Here is a 23510-nt window from a genome sequence, read left to right as displayed (position 1 = left end):
ATACACTACTTCGAGGCCAGAGGATGTGGATAGGAAAAGTTGGCCCAATTTAGCTGTCTGGTTTGATAAGTTAGACTAGTGTCTTCACTCATGTTAATTAATATAACAAACTTTGGGTTGACGTCATTACCATCATGTTTATCTATCTCAGCAAGAAGGTGAGTGCTGCACAACAACCTGTGACACCTCCTGTGTTACTAATAATGTTAAATAAATGAAGGTTAACATGTCTTTGGCCGTCATTTCCTGCGTTTTATAGATTGCTATCCCCAACAATATTCATCTGAAATGTGTGTCCTGGAACAAAGATCAAGGCTTCATTGCTTGTGGAGGAGATGATGGTCTCCTGAGAGTGCTCAAGCTTGAAACTCAAACAGGTGAGTTTAGGGTGTGGAGTGAACAGCCTGCACAGCCCTGGATTACTTTCATGATTCCCAGGCTACACATGGATGGAATTGCATTTAGCATGAGAGTGAATACCTGGCAAACTGTATAAATATCACACATGCAATACACAGTGCACACACAAATTATAATGTTTGACCAGTGAAATATTACTGAATCAAAAAGGACCCATATGCCTCCTAAAATCACTGCAGTACAGTCACAGTGTCCACATGTCTCTCATGTGCCTGCAGACTAGCTCTGAAAACTCTTATTGAGTGGTTGGGGTCCCTTTTATATGCTTGGTAAGACTTGATATGACATAATAATAATAATACTTAAATGTCATAATAATATTTTAATTAACAAAAATTACATTCTAGCCCAAGGACAATGGGCAACATTGGTAATATGGCAGATGTTTGAAGAGTGGCAGCATAAATACTTGTTTGTTGTTTAAATGTCCACTGCTGATTGTTTCCCTATACTGTGATGCTGTGTGTGCCTAGTTTCAGGTATTTGCATCAGTGATATTGCGTTTCTCTGCTCACATTTAAATATACCACCTTTTTTTTGGCTGTTATTTTACTCAGTGTCAGAATACAATTGGCGTAAATGATACTACAAAAACCCAACATTTTTGGCTCTGGTGAGTAACGTCACATACATTTAGGTATGTGTTCAAGTTTATTTGTCGCAGTCTGAGCAGTTATGTAATACCCATGTGATTGAGATTTGAGGGTTTTTGAAACAACAGCTCTTACAGCTTGTAAGAAATCTTCTGAAACTTTCGAAACCCTTTTTGGCGCAGTTCTGGTGCCTCGGTGTCCGGTCACTGTAAGTAGAAACGGTAACACCTTGTCCACTCCATCTGTTTATTGGTTATTATGATGGAAACCAAACAGAAAAATGACAAACAATGAAGTGAAAGAAACAGAAAAAAAATGGTATTACCATAAACTAAAATACTTCGATACTACATGTTGGTGTCAGCCTTTTTGACACATCTTTCACATTCCCCTCACTGAGAATAGTTTGAACATTGTTGCTGTTCTGAGCCTGATCTCTTTCCCTGTACTTTCTCAACAGATGATGCCAAACTTAAAGGACTTGCTGCACCCAGTAACCTGTCAATGAATCAGACTCTAGATGGACACAGTGGTGAGTAATACAGTATGATAGCTGCTAAACCTTATGTCATTAGAATAGTAGTACAGTAGTAGTAGTAGTAAAATATCTGACACTGATGATTATTATTCCACTTGCAGGTGCAGTACAAGTGGTTACATGGAACGAACAGTATGAAAAGCTTACTACCAGTGACCAGAATGGACTTATTATTGTATGGATGCTTTACAAAGGTAATGACTGCAGTCTAACCTAAACTACAGGTTGTTTTGGAATAAATCTAGTTTTTATAGTCGTTTGCCTTTGTTTGTTTTGTAAGGTGCGTGGTACGAGGAGATGATCAACAACAGGAACAAATCAGTGGTGAGGAGTATGAGTTGGAACGCTGATGGTCAAAAGATCTGCATCGTGTATGAAGATGGGGCGGTCATTGTCGGATCTGTAGACGGTAAACAACCTTACAGCATGATTACTAAAATGTAATTAATCACTTAGGCTCCTTTGACAAGGATTGCTTTGTTCACATGCTGTGGGTGAATAGAAATGAGCACATACAGAAGGATAAAGACCTTTTTTTTCTTTTCTCTTTTTCTTTTTTTTTGTAGGTAACCGGATTTGGGGAAAGGAGCTAAAGGGAAATCAGCTTGCTCATGTGGCGTGGTCACCAGACAGCAAGATCCTCCTCTTCGGCATGGCCAACGGGGAAGTCCAAATCTACGATAATCAAGGGAACTTTATTGTGAGAGCACAAGCTTATGTTAAATAGAACTGTCATGGTGTCTAGTATGCACTCATGTAGTACTAAATGGCTTCCCTACTTTATTGGCAACAAACTTTTGGTATTTTGATAGCTATCAGAGGGCATCTTATCTGACAAAACATTAGTCTCTTTTAGCCTTTTCGTGAATGAACATGATCTTGTTTATTATCCGCAAATATATGCATGATTTTAAAATTGGACACAGAAAAGACAGTTTTGCACCACGTCTATATGAAATGGATTTGTCATGATAACTGCTTTTTGTTGGACGATATATTGTCTCAGAAATAATCGTGATAAACAATATTATTGTCGTTTGAAGATCATTTTATACCACTGATATAATGATAATATAATAGCATAATAATGCAAGGGGGGCAGGGGGTGGGACTGGAGAGTGGGTGCTACTCTTCTGTAAAAACACAGACTGCCATTATGGTTGGGGACAGAGTTATTTACCTTTAATTCTTCTGCAGTCTCCACTTAGGGCATGCACAGTGAGGAATGGAGGACACTACTTACTTAGCCAATTTGACATGGATAGCTGCTCATGTGAAGTGTAGCAATATTGAGGTCATGTCCATATAAAATAGGATAAGTCCATATATAGACATGATGATGCTAATAATTACGTTATTTTTTGATAAGTCAATAATGTAATAATTGTGACAGGCCTATTAACAAATATTGCGCCTCCTGTGATTTGAAAATTGCAGTCGGCCATGTTGGGATATTAATCAAATTTCGATTCATTGTTCAGCCCTACTTTAAAGTGATTCTCTCATTCTGTCACATTGCTTTTACTACACATTAGCTTATTTGTGTTGTGTTTCAGATGAAAATGACCATCAGCTGCCTCACTAATTCCACTGGAGCCATCAGTATAGCAGGTATCCACTGGTATGCAGGAACTGGGGGTTATGTTGAACCAGATTGTCCATGTCTCGCTATCTGTTTTGACAATGGAAGATGTCAGATCATGCGCTACGAGAATGATGAAAGTAAGCAACCAAAAAAAAACCCAGAAAGAAAATCTTGGATAAGATTGCAGTGTGTTTTCCAGTTTACACTTAAATGAAATGTTTACTTTTCTTTTTTTTCCTGCAGACCCAGTGTGTATTGACACTATGATGAACGTGGTCAGCATCCAGTGGAATCATTGTGGCAGTGTGCTGGCAGTGGCAGGCTCCCTCAGAGCTGCAAATATGGACAAAGAATTCAATGTGGTGCAGTTCTACACACCATTTGGGGAGGTGAGAGTGACAATTTTGTTCCCATGTGTAAGGATGTACACATGAAAATCAGATGTAAATTAGAGGTCATTGTCATAAATAGCATAGACATATCTATCAACCCTCACTCTCTCAAATTCCATACAAAGATAAAGATTTAAAATGTGTGTCTTAAATGTTCTTTGGTGTTTGAACAGCATTTGAGAACTCTGAAGGTACCCGGGAAGCAGATGTCAGGAGTCGGCTGGGAGGGAGGAGGGCTGCGTATTGGCCTGGCTGTGGACTCCTACATCTACTTCGCCAATATAAGACCAGATTACAAGGTATATGCCAACACCTGCTGGGCTGAAAAACAAGATGTTCCAAGGTGCTCTTTTTCCTATTATTGAAATAAGCTTAGAGAAGTCCTTAGACACTGGCATACGTATGTTTAAACACACTAGACAGTTTTAATCTCACAGGCCAGAATTAATAATATACTGATATTGAAAATGATCACAACTGCACCTGTCTTTTAAATAAAAAATCTTTCTTTTGGTTTACATCATGGCAGTTTTTCCATATTTATAAATTTGTAATTGACTTTTGGCTCTTTGTATCCCTTCATTTCTATTTGGTAGAAAGTAACTAATATCATATGTTCCTGTATCAAAATCAGTTTCCAAATCACACACATGATTTCGCACATTAACTATTTAGTGATGGATAGATAGATAGATAGATAGATAGATAGATAGATAGATAGATAGATAGATAGATTGAAACGCAATGAATTGTCACCTACCGTGGCTGTAACCTCTACTTATTTTAAGCTATTGTTCAATATTACAACTAATAAAGGAACAAAGGAGTTTTTAAATTGATTCAACGTACACCTCTGAGCTGTGTCTTCTACCTGATGGTAACAACTCATATTCAGAGTACTGTAAATACAGATAATGTACATAATGTAGAGGGATATTAGTCATAATAGAGTAACAAGATGTGACCAATTACCCTCATGAAGTAGTGTTAAGATTATTATCCTCTACTCTGTATACTGTCAACTCCAACACATTTTCTGAATTACATTCTTTGAAATATTTAATGGATAGTTTAACATTATAACTCATTTTCATTGCCTGAAAAACAGTTAGTACTTAGGAGCAGTAGCTACTGCGCTCTATCTGCAAGATATGAAAATGTGTCTTTTATCTCTTAATTATATTTACATGGTTGAAAAGAATTGAGGACTTTTCAGTATGTAGTTTTAGAGGTCGTTGACCTGACTTGTCTATGAGCACATGCTTCCCAGGGCTTAGAAATCTCACATAAAAGGTGAATCTCATCAAGTGTTTCTTGTTTCTGTACAGTGGGGCTACTGTTGCAGCACAGTGGTGTACGCCTACACCAAGCCAGAGCGCCAAGAGTACTGCGTGGTGTTCTGGGACACCAAAAACAACGAGAAGTTTGTCAAATATGTTAAAAGCTTAATGTCCATCACCACATCAGGGGACTTCTGCATCTTGGCCAGCAAGGCAGATAACACCCAGCCTCAGGTAGTAACACTATCAGATTATATGTTCCAACATAATGATATTTACCACACTGCAGGTTGAGTTTATGTGCTTGTTACTTACTGTATGACTCAGACTTATCTATTGATTCTGACAGATGTATTCTAAGTCTGTTAGTAGAGTTAGAGGCAACATAGAGATCTAGTATCACTATTGGTTCTCTGCTGTCTTTCATCCTTTTTTTTTTTTTTTTTTTTTTTTAAACCATTGTTGCACAGGAGGATGCTGAGTTAGAGTCTGGGAGTCATGCAAGGGTAACGTATGAATTAAAAAATCACATAATCAAAATGAGGACTTTTTCTTTAGATATTAACTCATACATTGACCTGTAAAATAATCAAGCACTGCTGTGTGTTTTTCAGTATGTCCTGATTCTGTGCAACTCCATTGGGACTCCATTGGACTCGAAATACATTGACATTGGTGAGTTTGGTGTACATGTAGGTAGATTAATATTGTTATGCTATGTTAACACACCCTTTGAACTCAACATACCCTCCACCAAACACGGTATGTGTCCTGCAAGTTTGCATATATAGAAGTAAAATTTTCAGGCAGCATAGCAACAAGTTGGTGAAACTCCTAATTTACCATTAGATTGATGTTTTTCTTCAAGCCAATGTGAGAGATCACACCATCTGTATGAAGAAATTGTGGTGGGCATTCCGCCTCCTTCCGCCCACAGTTAAATCTCTCATGGGCTCACAGCATCCTATAGCAAATAGATAGTGAGCACCGGGCATCTTTATATCTCACAGATGTTCAGCATTCCGTTTCGGCACAACGTGGCCGAATGTTTGCTGAGAAGTTCAGGCCAAGACAGTTCAAAGACTACAGAAATGAAAGGTTTCAGTGGTCTGAAAGGGTTCCAGATATCCCACCTTGGTTAAATAAAAGGAGAGGGATTTGTGAAGTGTACATTTTCCTGGAAGTGAGTCCTTTTGTGGCTTGGTGGCTTTATTTTTTTTTTTTACCAGGCCAGTCAAAGAGCGTGTGTCTTTACAAATATACAGTATTATTCTAGAAGAACACCCCAGGACTTTGTTGTTGGAATAAGTTCACACAGACAATAGTTCTAATAACTATTCATATGTATGGATACTGTACGGTTTTAGATAAACAAGAGCCCAAACAAACGTTTAAGATGTTTTTGATTGGTGACCTTGGTAACGGAAGTCCTCCACATCACAAACTTGATGCCAGATACAGTGGACATACATGATCTTGGATACAAATGATTAAAAACCTTCTAAAATGTGTCCCTTGTCTCCTTGGTCAGATCCACAGTTTGTCACCATGACCAAAACACATGTGATCGCTGCATCCAAAGAGGCTTTCTACTTGTGGCAGTACCGAGTGGCAAAGAAATTAACTGCCTTGGAGATCAACCAAGTGACCAGAACTAAGAAGGAGGGAAGGGAGAGGTGAGGTTTAACATTTTAACAGAGTGGAGCTGGAACTAAAAACTGGAAGTCACAGAGAGAGTAAGACCAAGTTGGTGGATTGGGGAAGAAATACAACACCCATTGCCAGGACTTAGAGTACACATCAAGCAGATCATGGAAAGTTACAGGAAGGCAAGATAACGACAAGGTTAGATTCTATGAGTGAGTGGCAAAACCTGTAAAAGGACTCATTCATCTGAATGAAATGCCACTGAGGTTCCAGACAGGCTGGGCATGACCTAATGTTCTGCCAGGGCTATCTTAGCACCTGGACCAAAAGTCCCCTTAGTGGGTAATTATTTGTCTGGCTGGCTGTCTCCAGCTCTTTCTCATTTGTCTTCACTTCCTGCCTTTCTAGGGTCTACCACATTGACAGTAATCCATCTGGATCCCATGACAGTAGTCCAGATTTTGCAAAAGCCTTCACAGTAAGTGACATTTTTATTAACAAAATCAAAAGTCTAGTTCATAAATTCACTTCTGAAGCATTTTCAGTAAAGTATGTCAGGGATTTTGGCTCTCCATCTGCAGTTTGTGAATTCCTTTCTGTCTTAATTCATTCAAATAAATACTATATCATAAATTATCATATTTTGACATTTTAACATTATAATATTTTTTATTATGGGGGTAATGAAGTCATAGTTCTTCTACAAAGCACATACAATGTCATGAAGTGTATGATTCTGTTCTATTTCCAGGCAACACGAGATCCCATCTGTTGTATTACAGCAACAGACAAGACATTGATTGTGGTTTGTACATCTTGTTTTCTATTATAGAATTTTGAATGATGCAAACTGAAGAGTAAAATCAAGGTAAAGTCTCTTCTGTTTTATTTGTGCTCACAGGGCAGAGAGTCTGGCACTATCCACAAATACAGCCTCCCAAATGTTGTTCTCATCCAGAAATACACTTTGAACAACAGAGCCTACTATCTATCTTTGAACTGCAACTCCAGGCAAGCACAGATTGGTGTTTATGCAGATCATCTTTTTAAAGAAATCCGTCATGAATCATCTCAACACAGATCATTATTTTCTTTAGTCGACTGGCCATAATCGACATCGCAGGCGTGCTGACTTTGTTGGACCTGGAAGTGCGTGGCTCCACAGACGACGGCACTGGCAATCAAGCATCTGCTGGAGATCCGTCCAAGTTTGAGCGCAAGGATGTTTGGGATATGAAGTGGGCAAATGACAATCCTGACCTGTTTGCTATGATGGAGAAGACCAGGATGTACGTCTTCAGGAACCTGGACCCAGAGGTGAGTGGAGTGTCTGGTGTTTGTATGATGATCAAATGGTATCAGACTTACATTGTCTTATTGTTCAATCTGAGTGAGATTATTGTTGCAATATTTTATCGCATCTTTAAAACAGGAACCCATCCAAACATCTGGATACATCTGCAACTTTGAAGACCTGGAAATCAAATCTGTCCTGCTCGATGAAATCATGAAGGTAAATTTGGTGTTATTTGAGTAGCGACAGAATCACACACATACCATATAAACACCTATTTTCTTATGGTGTTAAGTAAAATATCTATTTTTCATCTTAAGCATCGTAAAGCAGAAAGATTTACAATACTGTGGTAACAGCTAGAGATAATAGGCATGAGGCAGGAGTTTTTATTACCTAGAAATGATCAAATGTGTACTTTCTATCTGCTGATTGACATTCACTTATGTAATGTTGCCTTCCAGGATCCAGAGAGGCCGAACAAAGACAACCTCATCAACTTTGAAATCCGCTCCCTGAGAGACAGTCGTGCGCTGATTGAGAAAGTGGGGATTGAAGATGCTTCACAGTTCATTGAAGACAATCCTCACCCAAGACTCTGGTAAATGCAAAATTGTCGTGCTTTTGATTCATGCATGGGCATTGGTTACATTTTCAAATTTAAAGGTGTACTATGCAGGGTTTGTCAGTTGGAGTTTGTAAACATACAGCATATATATATATATATATATATATACATATATATATATATATATATATATATATATATATATATATACATATATATATATATACATATATATATATATACATTCTAAACAAATACAAACAAAAAAACACATCCACACCTCCACACCACCCTGCAGGATAAATTCTTTGTCCACATAGATGGATTTAGTGTGAATGCAAAGCTTCATCCTGTTTGCTGTGGTTTCTCTGCTCTGTGTGTGTGTGTGAGTGTGTGTGTGTGTAGCTCAGCCCTAACCTCGGTCAAGCAGACACTCAGACCTGCTGCTCTTTGATACAGAGACAGAGGAGAGAAACGGAAACATAGATGTATCCTGGTTGCTACACTACGAGTCCCGACCTCATACCCTGTATGCTGTCATTGGCTGGGGGCTATGCACCCATTACTCAAAGGTTGACTTCCAGAAATGTCCTGAACACTGCAAGATAATAAGAAGATAAGAAAATACACACAGAGGGCAGAGTTTCTGTAGATGCATACTAGTGGGTTATAGGTGATGATTGAAAGGGTTACTTTTGTATGAGTCTATACATTGATTTTTAGGAAAATCCTGCATAGCATTCCTTTAAAATAAAGACTTTATTTTTTTGGTTTGTTAGTATAGCCATGTATTAATTATTCTGCTGGACTTCTTCTGGAAAAAACATTTTTTTTAGGTAGCTCATTGTTCTCCAATCAAAATATAAAAGTTTTCATGAACTGCATATATAGGTTGAATCATTGTTGTGTCATCTGGTGAAAGAGATATGTGCAATTTAAAATTATTTACTTGACAACCAAAGATTGCACCTTATTTTTACATCTTCTATATTTGAGATAAAAGTGAAAAAAGTAACCATATCACCACTAAATAACTGATGTCACTCTGATATTTTCCATGTGAGCATATTGTGTGTGCAGGTGTGGGAGGATGATGGCAGTGTTAGTGATTTATAGTAAGTCTTTTGAAGCGGCACTGTGACAGCTGAGGTTTATGTGTGTTCTCTGGCTGACATGCCACTTTTTGCAATATCCCTCAAAATCTGACAACTTCAAGCATGGTCCTTCCTGTCCTAGGAGTCAGTTCCAGTCTGATCTTTACACTCTAATCAAGTCATTGAGTAATTGAATGTGGCAGATTAATTTTATACAGATGATTAGATCACTTCTTTACTGATTTACTGTTAAAAGTCATTAGTGACTACTTACAGAGGTTGACTTCTAGCTCAATAGCTCCATTCCAGTTTAGATCTCAATTAATCAAAGTGGGATGGGTATTGTGATTTCCACGTATACATCTTGCCATGTAACTGCCCCCCTCTCTCTATTATCAACCTGTCAGGCGTCTGCTGGCTGAGGCGGCCCTCCAGAAACTAGACCTGAAGACGGCTGAGCAGGCCTTTGTCCGTTGCAAAGACTACCAGGGCATCGAGTTTGTGAAACGCCTGGGCAACCTGCAGAACGAACCCATGAAACAGGCTGAGGTGGCAGCTTACTTCAGCAGGTTTGAGGAAGCTGAGCGCATGTACCTGGACATGGATCGCAGGTACACTGAGCCATATTTGTTGATAACGTCATCCCCTAATGAATTCAACTCTTGTTTCCTCTCTGATTTCATCCTGATGTTACCGTACAAGATTAATTGCTACCATGTTTCAGGCATGATGGTAATTGGATGTTTGTCTTTGTGTGTAGGGATCTTGCCATCAGCCTCAGGATCAAGCTGGGAGATTGGTTCAGGGTGCTCCAGCTGCTCAAAACAGGCTCTGGTGACTCTGATGATGCTCTGCTGGAGCAGGCTTACAATGCCATTGGAGATTACTTCGCTGACAGACAGAAGTGGTAACGGGCCTTTTTCTCTCATTATCTGTTTAGTGTATAAATACTGTATAGTTTTCTCATGTTAGAAGTGCAAATCTACTTAGAGTTAACAGTTACACTTTCATTTAACCCTCCATATTTAGCCTGTACAATAATAACAGACCTCACTACTGACCATGAAAACTACTATATTGAGGGTTAATTAAATAATTGAAATACATTGAAAGGCTATTGCAGACAAAACATAAGTAGTGAAGTCCGAAAAAATTTGGTTAGGATTTCATTTGACTCAAGGTCCACTTACTGGGATTCTGTGGCCTTCATCAGCAGATAGTTTACTCATTTGTCTTGAGAGTAAAAAACAATATTTATAAATAAATGAAACCTTCATTAATTTTACAAATTCAATTTTCAATTCAATTTTCACATTCATATTATATATGAAGGCATATTTTAGATGATTACAACTGTGTTATATTACCTCCTATTAACCATTCCTTATCTGTTTATAGGAGTTTTAGTTGATACATTTATCAATGAACACATACAGTGTCCTTATATCTGCTTACAACTATTATAGCTTGTTATAAATTGTTTATTCACTCATTATAAATGATCAATCGGAGGAGTTAAAGTCATGTGTTAGCAATATTCAACAAGTGTGACAGTGTTTTATATTCATTGTGTAGGGAAATGCTTACCTTGAAGAGCATTAAGCAATAAAGAAATAGACTAAATGTATACTTTAAAGTATACGTTCATTCAATCTCAACACCATTTACTATCATTAGTTAGTATATTTAGGAAATACTAAACAGCAAAAATACAGATTAATTATCTGTGCCATTGCTGTTTTTAATGTCACCATTTAACAGCAAAGGTAATATGATTGTTAAAAAAATCATGACTAAATAAAAGTATCGATTCCTCTTTTTTCCAGGGTCAATGCTGTGCAGTATTACCTTCAGGGTCGTAACCAGGAGAGGCTGGCAGAATGCTACTACATGTTAGAGGACTACGACGACCTAGAGAGGCTGACCATCCTGCTACCAGAGAATCATAAACTTTTGCCTGTGAGCCATATGTTCAAAATTGATCAAAAATACGAACTGTTTGATATCATCTACAGTATGAGCTTTATGCTGTAGTTTCGCACCTCTATAAATATGCACCAACTCTACAGCTTTGCATCTACTGCCATTTTCCACCTCTGTGTCACAGGAGATTGGTCAGATGTTTGCCACCGTGGGCATGTGTGAACAGGCTGTGAACGCCTACCTTAAGTGCAACCAGCCCAAAGCTGCCGTGGACACGTGTGTCCATCTGAACCAGGTGAGAGACAGACGGAAAACTTGTGGCGCCGGTGTTTCACAGTGACACACATGGCATTCTTCCCGTGATCTGCAGATGATAAACACACTGCTGAACAGCTTTGGACCACAGCGGACACTGTGGCACCTGCTGTCCTCCTACTCTAGTCCTCTTCCTGAGTGATGTTTAGCCCTGGAGTGTGAAACCTACGCGCAAAATGTGCTCTTTCAATGAACATTTTTAACATTTGGTTAAAGAAAAATGGTCGCTTAGGTGTTGAGGTTGGAGACAGGAAATGATACGATTATGTGGCTGCAGGTAAACTGCACCTGCTGAACTTTGCAAGAATGTCCTGCCTCATCTGACTTCAGTTTAAAGGATGTTAAAATTGTGCTTTAATTGACCCGGTGTTAATCCAAAAAGAGAGTTCATTAGAAATCGTGACCTCCTCCCATCCGGGTTGTTCCTCCTGCTGTGTTAATGCTACGTTTTTGACATTGAAATGAACCAGCTGTCTCTAACCGTTTCCACTTAAGCTTCCTGTTGCTATAGATAGATCTAAAAAGACAGTGTCCTTTCATGTCTAACTGTTGTGGTTTTACCATAAGTAAGATCTGCAGCTGCAGGGTTTGAGTGCTTGTGTAAGAAATCACTTCACTTAAAAAGTCACTCACTGTCTAATTTCAAATGAATCCTGCTTTTAAGATCAGAACATTATGATTAATATGCTGCATGCTGTAGTAATTATGTTGTTTTTTATGTTGCCATCGTCCCACAGTGGAACAAAGCAGTGGAACTGGCCAGGACCCACAACATGAAGGAGATCAAATCTCTTCTTTCCAAATATGCTTCACATCTTCTTGAGAAGAATAAAACTCTGGAGGCGGTGGAACTGTATCAGAAAGCGCACCATTTCCTTGATGCAGCCAAACTCATGTTTAAGGTGAGCTTGTTTTTCTATAAAGTTGGAAAAAATGTTGAACTTCATTATTAAGCTTATGTGGTTTCCAGCACATCCTAATGAAGATTTCTGCTCCGAAACAACAAAAAGTACATTTTTAGTGGAGTTGAAATGACGTAGTGATTGTTCATCTTTCAGCTTCCATCAGCATCTTATAAAGCTGTATTTTAAAAGTGGTTAATAAGTATTTATACAGTATTCATGGATGTATTTCAAAAAGAGAGAGAAAGACTTAAAAACTGGGCCCTGTGTGCTACATGCAGAATAATAAAATGTAGGCATTTATACATTGTATTACAGTATATAGCTAATTAATTGCTGGGATGAATTGTTTGTGAGAATATATTATGGCGTGTGTGGGTGTTGTCTACAGATAGCAGATGAGGAGGCAAAGAAAAGGACTCGACCGCTGCGGGTGAAGAAGCTTTATGTGCTGGCAGCACGTCTTGTTGAAAATTACCATGAGCAGGTGAAGACGTCACAGCAGACTAAAGCCAAAGGGAAGAAGTCTGAGGTACATGATACAATATCATCTATGCTATTAATATACTTTTTAATTTTGCTTGTGAATTATTTTAGAGCTATGCAAAGTCATTGTAAATGTATAGTAAGGTGAGTTATACTGCAGTGGTTCTCAACCTTTACGAGTGGTGACCCTCACATCTCAAAACAACATGAATCTTAATTTCACTTATGTCAGTTCTATAAGATGCAAGTTTACACAGCAGACCTTTGTTGATGGATCACAAAATAAATGATTCAGTTTAGCATTTTAGTTTGGATGGGTGATAACATCCAGCTCCAGCTACAGGTAGACATAAAGCTTGTACCAGTATTAACCACAAGAGGGCAGAGAAAGACCATGTCTGTGCAAAAGTCTTCATGTCCTGCTGCAGGTAAACTGCCACCTGAATACTGAACTGGTGTCAAAGTTCAGTATTCCGTTCATTATGTACCCTCACACATTTTAGTGGGATGGCTGGGCCTGCTTATTTGAACAAAACAACTGTACATAGTGATGAAGTTACACCATTGGCCAGCTGAATGCTGCCACTTCCTACATCTGTTTCAAATAAAAAGCCCTGTAACATTTTATTAATCCAGTCACTTATTCAGGTTGTTAATACAGAACTAGAAAAAGCAAAACAAAAGACAAATACCAGACACAGAAAGAGAAAAACAAAGCAAAAAGAAAACACAAATAAAAGAGAGGCCCAGGGGTGGTCCATAAGCCAAGGCAAGTTTGCCTAATCCAAGACAGAATAATGCGCATGATACATACAATAATTATAAATAAGCAGTCTCATGGACTAAATAAGCATGCCATTTTTTCCACCTTTTTTTACCCAGCTCTTTTTGGAGGCGTATGGAATAGGTCATTTGCTTTAAGACATGTAGATGTTTACAATGTAAACAAAGATAACTATAGTGGGGCAGTTTTTCTGGAGCCAACATTTTGTGATAGCCTTTTTGCTCGCAGCCAGCAATACCTTAAAAAGATAAATGTCCTTTTTGCTGAGTCCTTCTGGGATATGTCCAAGATAAAGGGTTGTGAATGATGTATAAACATTAAATCACAGAACCTTTGAAATGATCTTTGTCACTTCCTTCCAGAAAATCTGGATGGAGGGGCACGACCAAAATATGTGGGCATGATCAGCCATGACCTCTCCACATTCCCTCCAACAACTCAGTTGTGTACCAGTCTGTTTGGACTTCTGCTTAGGAGTAATGAAAAAGCAAATTAAGTTTTTCCAACAAAAGTCTCTCCAGGTCCAGGAGTTAGTGGAAGATGATTGTGTTTCCCAGGCATCCAACCACATGTCCTCTGTTATCTCAATGTTCAACTCTTTTTCCCATCGTTGTTTTACATAGTCTGTGGTGTCCGTATTCAATGAAGTGATGCCATGGTATAACTTACTTATAAGACCTTTGTTGCTCCCAAAGTTATAAGCGTCCACAAATATATGAATAATTTCTGGTGGATCTGTTGGGTTACGACCCTTCAACTTTTTACAAAAATAATCACGAAGCTGAAAATAACATAAACTATTTTGCATATGGAGGATATACTAGATTTTGACCTAGTCTTGTTTTCTCCACAATCATCTGGCAACGTCCAGAAATTCGGGGGGTCACAACCCCCAGGTTGAGAATCACTGATATACTGTACTGTATACCATTTTACATATCATTCATTTACTTCATACTGTAATCAGGCAACATCTGCACTTGCTGGGCTGCTTGAGGAAGACGCGACCTCTGCAGACAATAGGATTGTGGACTTTGCGTGGCGTGGAGCGGAGGCGTATCACTTCTTTCTGCTGGCTCAAAGGCAGCTGTATGAAGGCTACATGGAGAACGCCATGCAAACAGGTACCCCATCACACAGGACAATTCCCCATATTAATAATTAAAATTCAGTGTTTTTCCATACCGTCTCAAAGACAGCAGCTTAATACATGAGCTGTAATTGTTTTGTTTTGTTCTCTTGACATATTTGTGAAGTAATTATTTTCTTTTTTGTAACATTTGTACACATTAATATGTTATTATCATAATACGTTAGATGCCTACTTTTAGATCACTTTTCACTGTCACCTCAGTTGAAGCGTCATTACACTGACTACACTGACTATCACTTTAGGATCAAATTTAAAACATTCCATTATCTACATGGCAGTACATGTCGAGCATGCTGAACTATTAAACTGCTACTTTAATGTCTGTGTTCATCTGACTGTGTTCAGCGTCTCCTATTTGTCACACTGACATAACTTACATCTAAGGAGACTGAGCTTTTTTAGATTTCCTCATCATAGCAGTGTTTTCAACTCATTCTTAAAAGCCCTTCACCTCCGTGAGTATGAGGACATCATCCCTTCAGTGGAGATCTACTCTCTGCTCGCCATTTGCGCCTCAGCCAACCGGGCCTTCGGCACATGCTCACAGGCCTTCATCAAGCTGGAGTCCCTAGAGAGTCTGGAACCCGAACAGCGTCAGCAGTACGAGGATCTGGCCCTGGAGATTTTTACCAAGCACGCCCCAAAGGATGCCCGCATCATAGAACAGAGATCATCAGAGGGGTGAGGGCACAAATGAGTTCATGTCAAATTATGGCTCCAGACACTGATGGGAGGAACAGTTCCAATAACATTTTCTTTTCTATGTCAGTTTGAGTGCAGCCTGTTCTTCCTACATGTGTTTAGCTTAGCTCAGGTGATTAATGCACACTTTAGATAACAAGGGACAACAATACAATTCATCCAAAACTGTACATTTAGCATATAATAAAGGAAGTAGTTTAAATTGCTAGCATTAAAACATTTTTTATTTTCATTAATTTACATGTATACTGCATAATATTTTACATGTGAAATATTTCCTATGATGGATTCTTTTTCATAGGCTTATTTTGAAATATTAGACGTGTTAGAAGTAGCACTTGACAAAAATATCTAAATTAAATTACAGTTAAGTGCATCATTTAATTGGAAAGTTGACCAATAGGCCATCCTCTGAAACTTTTTGTCTGTCATTAAAAGGATAGTTCCCATTTTTTGAAGTGGGATTGTATGTGGTACTTATCCATAGGTACTGACTATGGATGGGTACCTCATATAACCCAACTTCAAAAAATGCAAACCATCCCTTTAACCCATCTGTTAAAAATCCCTAATAAACTTCAACAAATTTGTTTTTTTTCCCCCCCTTTTAGGTCAGAGGGAAAGTTGCCTACATGCATTGTGACAGGTCTACCGATCCAGGAGTACCAGTTCTGGATGTGCAGTGTGTGTAAACACTGTGCTCAAGAGCAGGAGATCAGCAAATATAACTGCTGCCCGCTGTGTCACACTCCTGTAGCCTGAAGATCAATCCTATAAGACACCACATTTCACTGCACTGAAGTGTACTTTCATATACGTTTCTTTTTTATGAGTTTGTCTGTCTAATAATAGTTAAAAGTATTTTAAATGTTGTAAATACTTTGATGAATATAACTGCTTTGTTAAAGGTGCAGTCTGTAGAATTTAGTGGCATCTAGAGGAATAGACTTGGCAGAAATGGTATATAACATTCATACGTATGTTTTAATTAGTGTATAATTACCTGAATATAAGAATCATTGTGTTTTTGTTACCTTAGAATGAGTCCTTTATACTTAGAGAGGGAGCGGGTCCCCTTCCATTAAAGTTGGTTCTAGAAATGGTGTTTCACATTTTTTACAGCTATCGTAGGTTCTCTGACATGCTTATGGGAGGGGGCTTGGAGGGGTATGCAGTTGGTTGATGTCACTAAATCCAACACACTGGTCCTATAACTATTTTTATATGGAAGTCAACAGTAAATAAACTGTCAACACAATATATATTCTGATTGGATTTCATTTTTCGGAACATTTAATGTCATGTGTTGCATTCTTGACCACTGTAGATGATGTGTGAAATACTGCCATGCAAGGACATGTGGCTTTCAGACAATTCTCAACAGCTAGATGTTTTGAAAAATTAACAATCAATGGCAGCACCGTCTGACGTGTTTGCTGATAACATCACTGCACTCGGAACAGTCTTTTACAAATAAACATCTGAGCTGAGCAGTTCTAAGGAGCTCTTAAGTGGTGTATCTGACAACCAGATTAAATACCTCTTTAAGTTGGGTCCTCTACTGGGTCAGTTTACTCAATGATGAGGGAAGCACTTTCACATCTGTGGACTGAAAGATCTGGTTTTAATTTATCCTGCAAGCGGAAAACTGTCAATACATCAGGATGTTTCGACCATCCAAAACAGTTTCATTACAATGAAATCACTGCTGCTGGATATAACAAAAGTTAATAAACACAACCTCGTGCAGTCACTGTATTAGTTTTCTCGTTTGCTGTTTGGTTGTCAGCTGATAGTCTTCTTATGCCATCTGCTGTCAGTAAATTGCATTACTGAGTAGGATACAGCATCTGGAACAGTTTTGCATATTGTATATTTTCTGTAGTGTGTTACCACTACAGCATCACATGGCTGGGCTAACATTTTAAAAATGTACACTTTGCATACTGTATATTCCTCCTCCTAAGTCACTCATTCGGTTTGCAAATGAATCTTGTTTAAAATAGTTCTCAATTGTTGTGTCCACTTATGAACAAGCACCAGTACATGGTCATTTTAACATACATGTCTACAATGTTCAGTAGTTACTGAACTTTACTATAGGCCACGATGGTCATGAGGGGCAATACTCATAATTATTAGTCATATGTCAGAGTATTAATGTGATATGTTTGTGTCACAGCACTCAACCTTTTGACACACATTTAGTCATTCTAATCTATTGCCTGCATCTCTCTTGCACACTTTTACTGCTGCCTCTGCTTTCAAGTCATCAACACTGATTCAGTGTTGCATGCCCATCATGTCCAACATTGGGTGTGTGGTGCATTTATAAGCTGGATTTACTATTACTATAGTTGTGTGGTTTTATGTGTTAAAACCATTTAATTGAGTTCTTGTGCCTCATGCTCCCCTCTGCTGTTGGCCCTTTGCATTAGTTTCTATGCTTATATTCCCCAAAAGGTTTATTCTCATTGGAGACCAAAAGTCAGCGCAGCAAACTCAAATGTCCCTGAAAATATCCACACTAACGAGGAAACAAATGAGTATTGCGTAACCAGCCCCTGTAGAATAATGTGAGCACTTAGCCGGAACAGTCATAAAATATTTACAATGATACTTTTGGTACATCTTAAGTGACCCGTACACTGGTGTCACTCAACACATTCAAAGTCTACTGTGTAGCCTGTTAGTGGAGGGAGAGATGTGTCCCTGATCATCTGTCCTGCTGGAGGCTGCGTCCCTCCCTGCGCCGCCGGACTCGCACACTTCACAGCGCCGGACACCGCGCACTGTAACCAGGCACAGAACATCTGCTCCACCGGCAGAGCATGGACAGGTAAGGTGTAAAAACTATCTGCAGTTTCTGTAACTATTAAGAGAAGTTTGAACTAGAAGTAATAGTTTTCTGGCTGCGAGCATGGACAATTAATTATATTTTGTGCACAATTTTGCTGTCTGATTCTCTGTGTTATTTTAACACGCACAAAGTCTCCTTTATTTCTCCTCAGTATTTTTGCTTTATTATGCTTCGCCATCAAGTCTTTTTTAAGCCGACAACCAAATATGTCAAGTCTGACCTTGGCTTGCTATTCACTGCAGTTTGCGGATTACACTGTAGAAGTAAGAGAGTGCAACTCCTTTAAAGCTACAAGCAAGGCTGACCGCAGTTATTGATGACCTGACCAGAACTAAGCCAATGTATGTAAAGAATATTGGTCATGTTAGGTATCATGTTAAACTGCACTAATGGTGCACTTACTGAAATGTTTGTGGCTATGCGCTGGGCTTTCAGTGGCCAAAGCATTTCATTTACTGAGCAAGTTTTTTGTGTTTAATGGCTTTGGTTAATTTCTGCAGCTGGTTTTGGACATCATCTTAACATTTTTGATAATGTTGTTCACTGCATGCAGTATTTATGCAGGCATGTTGTCATGATGTGTAACACGTGAACAGTGACACAAATAAAGAATGTGTTTCATGTCTATCGGAAACATTTGATCCCTTCATTGTATTCTTGTATTGAAATAGAAAAGCTCAGCCAGTGATCTGCTGTCATTTAACCATACCATTACACGGTGTCACAGACACCAAGATGCAACCTAATACTTGACAATCATGACGTAATGCATGTCAATGTGATCAGATGACATACTAGAAAGTGTAAGAGGTTTACTAATCCCAGTTTCTTTATGTACAGGCAACGGAGCCTCTGAGATTTTCAGCGAGGACAACTTCACTGTCTCCAGGAGCTGTTCATTGTTCCATCATGGTGTACGGGCAGATCTTTCATCGACACAGTCCTGATGATTGCTTCATTAATGTTAATGTTGGGGGTTTCAAACAAAGAATGGAACACGACATTCTGAAACGGTTCCCTCAGACACGTCTGGGACGTCTTCTGTGTTGCAGCTCCAAAGAAGCAATCCTGGAGCTCTGCGATGACTTCAGTCCCTCTGACAAGGAGTACTATTTTGACCGCAATCCTCATTTTTTTTGTTATGTTCTGAACTTTTACCTCACAGGCAAAATCCACCTTGTGGACGGGTTGTGTGTAGTCTCCTTTTGTCAAGAAATTGAGTATTGGGGAATCAAGGAGCGTCACCTCGACTTCTGCTGCAGTAGCAAATTCCATGAACTAATGGAGCTTTCTGAGGATAAGGGCTGGGATCAGGGGAGTGGGGATCAGCAGCTCCATAGCTCAGACTCCTCTATTGATGAGCTGTCTGCTTTGGACGAGGACATAGAAATGTTTGATGGCACCTGGTGTGCAGACGTCCGCAGGAATATTTGGATCCAACTTGAGAATCCAGGTTACTCCACTTCCGCCAAAGCGATGGCGATAGCGTCTTTAACTGTTGTCATTGTCTCCATTGTAGCCATGTGTGTCCACAGCATGCCAGACTTTCATCAGGTGGATCTCAATGAGAAGGAGATTGAAAACCCAGTGCTGACCTTCTTTGAGAACCTCTGTGTCCTGTTCTTCTCGGCAGAATTTATTCTTCGTTTGGCTGTTGCACCATCGGCCAGGAAGTTCTTGTGCAGCCCTCTCAATATTATTGACTTAATGTCAGTTATGCCATTCTATGTCACTTTGGCCTGTGATATAATGGACGAAGGCGAGAACCCAGACCTTGAGAACGTCGGTAAAGTGGTGCAGATCTTAAGGTTGATGCGAGTGTTTCGCATCCTAAAACTGGCTCGCCACTCAGCTGGACTACGCTCTCTTGGTGCCACACTTCGACATAGCTCCCATGACGTCGGACTTCTCATCCTTTTCTTGTCTGTGGGCATTTCCATGTTCTCTGCTCTCATTTACTGTGTAGAAAAAGAATCTCAGGAGTCAGAGCTGCAGTCTATCCCCATTGGCTGGTGGTGGGCCACCATTAGCATGACTACGGTGGGATACGGGGACACCTTTCCCGTTACACTTAGTGGGAAGGTGATAGCAACACTATGCATCATCTGTGGACTGCTTATCGTGGCGTTGCCCATCACTAACATCTTCAATAAGTTTTCCAAGTTCTATGAGAGGCAAAAACGCTTAGAGCTGAAGCAATAACTGAACCCTGAAAGAACTCTAAAAAGTGGAAGAATGTTACAGAGCCGTCCAGGTTGCAATGTCAAGAACTTTAATTCAAATTCATGTATCATGCATAACTTATAAGAAGATAACTTTCTAAGGGTTAGCCACACAATATACAGTAACAAATTTGGTTTAAAAAGTCTCGTTTTCCACTGTTGTAACGAAACTAATTGTTTAGCATTTTGGAAAATATTTTTATTTGCTTCCATGCTGCAAGTTAGATGAGAAGAATGATACGACTCACATTTTTGTTAGCTAAAGACAGTAACTGAAGCCAGTAACCACTTAGCTTAGCTTAGCATAAAGACTGGAAACTAGGTGATATGGTTAGCCCTGCTAAAGATTAATTAAACAAACAAGGTATAAAGTGTTACTTAGTGAGCTTCAGGCTTGCTGGAAGGCCAGGCTTCCCCTTTTCCACTGTTTATGCCAAGCTAAGCTAACCAGCTCCAACTATATATTTTGTGTACATGTATGAGAAAGGGTATCTTTCTTCTTCTCTTGCACTCGGCAAGAAAGTAAACTGTTCCTTCAACAACATTGACTTCATTTTGTGGACAAGTCAAGACGAGTGTAATACCCCCTTTTCAAGCCATTAAACGTGCTTCATGAGACAGCGCATAAAGTCGCTTTCATTCTTGTATTTGTAGTAGGATTTTAAAACTCCACATAGACATGACAGTGTTTTGTAGTTCTCCTTTCTCCGGGCCAGTTTCCATTCCCACCATGATGTTTCACTCCTCAACTGTTATTGATCCACGTGTCTTGTTGTCACATTGCTGTATTTTATTTCAAAAGGCTTTTAATTGCTTAATCCAGTGAGAAGCCCCTAGCTGTTTGCTGGGTTATCACTGTAATGAGTTCTTAATCAATGTGCCTGGGTCGAGAACAGTTGAAATCAATAGGAATCTTTACGGCATGCTAAATTCACAGTTCATCCCACGATGAGTATCAAGATCTGCCGCCTTAAAAACAGAGAAGAATAAACAAGACAATAAAGTTATTGAGTCTGGGATTGTCTTATCATCATTAGCAGGATTTATATATTTTTCAATTCAGCTGTTTCCAGGTTATATTTCACACTTAATGTGAACAAACATGTCAAGGTGTGCTGCTGTAATGTTCTCCCTCTCGCTGCAACACTGTTTCCCACAGTCACCCTCATCAACAGTATCTGTGTGTTTCTATCTGTGTTATCTTTTAAACAGATAACAATGTACCAATCAATAAAAACAGGGGTAATATCAGAGTTGCCCTCCAAAGAATGCCAATACTGCAGACAACACAAACCATGATCTCACTTTAATTGATTTCCATATAAATCATGGCCGCTACAATACAATCAATAGTAAAGTGGTGATCTTCAGTCAGATTATTCTCATTGGCAGCTGACGAACATTTGCAGCATTTTGCAGCGGTCAGCTGTCAGGGAATTGCTAAGTAGCTTGTGGCTTCAGCCCTTAAATAAACGTTGACGTCAGCACTCAGGGGTATGGTCACCTTTTATGCTTGGGTGTCTCGTCCTGTGTCCTTCATTCACGCTCAAAGTGGCAAAGTATTTTACACTGATTTAGTTCATTGCTTATGTCTTCTGAACTGAAAGTCACCGTCAGCAAAAATCTTTGGTCATCTCTGTACTGAAGGACAGTCAGGTGGTATGTTACACAGGAACATAGAGATACTGTGTCTCTGTCTAAAAGCCTGAAGTCATGCTATCCTCGCCATGATGCAGGTTGGAAGTACCTCTAAATATGCCATATGGTGTATTGAATTCAGATCCAGATTGTTTTCTAATTAGTCACTTTATGAAATCATATCAACCACATCATAGTAAAAATAAACATAGAAATTCCTTGTTGCGAAGTACCTGTGATAGAATACATTAATTCATATTTCCTTCGCATTCACACCTATTGATTCCTATCAACTGACACAGTTTTATCTGGGCTTCTTTATCAGTTTAATGGCCCACTCAGTTTTTTTTTCACAGCAAGCTTTAAGTTACAGATACATGTACATAATAGTATTGAGGACGTTATAGCTGGAAAATAAGCACTTGGTGTGTTCGCTGATTGGTCATAATTGAAAATATACGCCTACCTTGCAAACACTGTTCACCGATCATTAATGTAAAACCTTCCAGCGCTGGTAGTGGGACTATGCTTTTGTTTATGTTTGAATCATGGATTGTGCCTTTTAAAATAAAATAAAAAAAGGTATTAACCATGGTCATATACCCACCAAACAGTTCAACTCTGATACTTATACCAGCATCAACATCCAGCACCTTCAATACTCAGTCTAAACTAAACACATCTGTTGCTCTTTCAATAGGCATTGAACTACACCACCATGCCGCCTAGTAGTCTATAGTCTAGCTAGTAGTCTGTAATTATGCAGTAAATTCTCTTTTCTCATTTCCCCAAGACAATTATTCATTTAAGAACTTGTTTCAGTGTTACTATTACCAATTTTCCCATTTAACTTACAATTGCCTGTATAGACCTTTTCAGAGCAAACATTTTAACATGCCATAGCAGAAAAAGCACAGAAATGTTTTTAATTACTTTAATTCTTCCAAGAGTTAAAAATATGAATAAAACTAACAGTTTTAGTGTGGTCACTCCATATAAAGGCAGCAGATGCAGCTGCTTGGCACTGGTAAACTTAAAGGAAATGTTCAAACAAAAGTACTTTTTAATCAAATGTTTTTTTTAAATTAGGAACAGACCCTGAAAAGTTCAATAA

The 23510-nt window shown here is 38.9% G+C and overlaps 2 protein-coding genes across 3 annotated transcripts; both read left to right on the top strand.

The window, feature by feature from the left end:
* The first annotated feature begins 134 nt into the window (after positions 1–134).
* Positions 135–16832, top strand: wdr35 (WD repeat domain 35). 2 transcript variants are annotated; one of them, XM_062440201.1, is made up of 28 exons: positions 135–158; positions 260–377; positions 1474–1545; positions 1653–1745; positions 1832–1960; positions 2118–2251; positions 3108–3273; positions 3380–3525; positions 3702–3827; positions 4857–5042; positions 5279–5314; positions 5423–5483; positions 6340–6484; positions 6864–6933; positions 7207–7260; positions 7357–7466; positions 7553–7772; positions 7888–7968; positions 8214–8350; positions 9819–10022; positions 10172–10318; positions 11238–11370; positions 11519–11629; positions 12387–12551; positions 12943–13083; positions 14789–14945; positions 15418–15655; positions 16288–16832. In XM_062440201.1, the coding sequence occupies exons 1-28, from the start codon at positions 135–137 to the stop codon at positions 16436–16438; spliced, it is 3555 nt and encodes a 1184-aa protein (XP_062296185.1). In that variant the 3' UTR covers positions 16439–16832. The 2 variants fall into 2 exon arrangements, with proteins under 2 accessions (XP_062296185.1, XP_062296186.1); XM_062440202.1 differs by lacking the exon at positions 5279–5314.
* A 2555-nt stretch (positions 16833–19387) lies between these two features.
* On the top strand, positions 19388–20738 carry kcns3a (potassium voltage-gated channel, delayed-rectifier, subfamily S, member 3a). Its single transcript, XM_062439796.1, has one exon. It carries the CDS (start codon positions 19446–19448, stop codon positions 20736–20738), a length of 1293 nt encoding a protein of 430 aa, XP_062295780.1. The 5' UTR covers positions 19388–19445.
* Positions 20739–23510: the final 2772 nt, after the last annotated feature.

The sequence above is a fragment of the Scomber scombrus genome, chromosome 19 (genome assembly GCF_963691925.1).
Source record: "Scomber scombrus chromosome 19, fScoSco1.1, whole genome shotgun sequence".
Taxonomy (NCBI): Eukaryota; Metazoa; Chordata; class Actinopteri; order Scombriformes; family Scombridae; genus Scomber; species Scomber scombrus.
This window is presented reverse-complemented; position numbering and strand designations above follow the sequence as displayed.

Coding starts and splice junctions, on each gene's coding strand:
- wdr35 (XM_062440201.1), top strand. CDS start 135: ATGTTTATCTATCTCAGCAAGAAG. Junction 159..259: donor TTATCTATCTCAGCAAGAAG/GTGAGTGCTGCA, acceptor TGCGTTTTATAG/ATTGCTATCCCCAACAATAT. Junction 5,315..5,422: donor AGTCTGGGAGTCATGCAAGG/GTAACGTATGAA, acceptor TGTGTTTTTCAG/TATGTCCTGATTCTGTGCAA.
- kcns3a (XM_062439796.1), top strand. CDS start 19,446: ATGGTGTACGGGCAGATCTTTCATCGACACAGTCCTGATGATTGCTTC.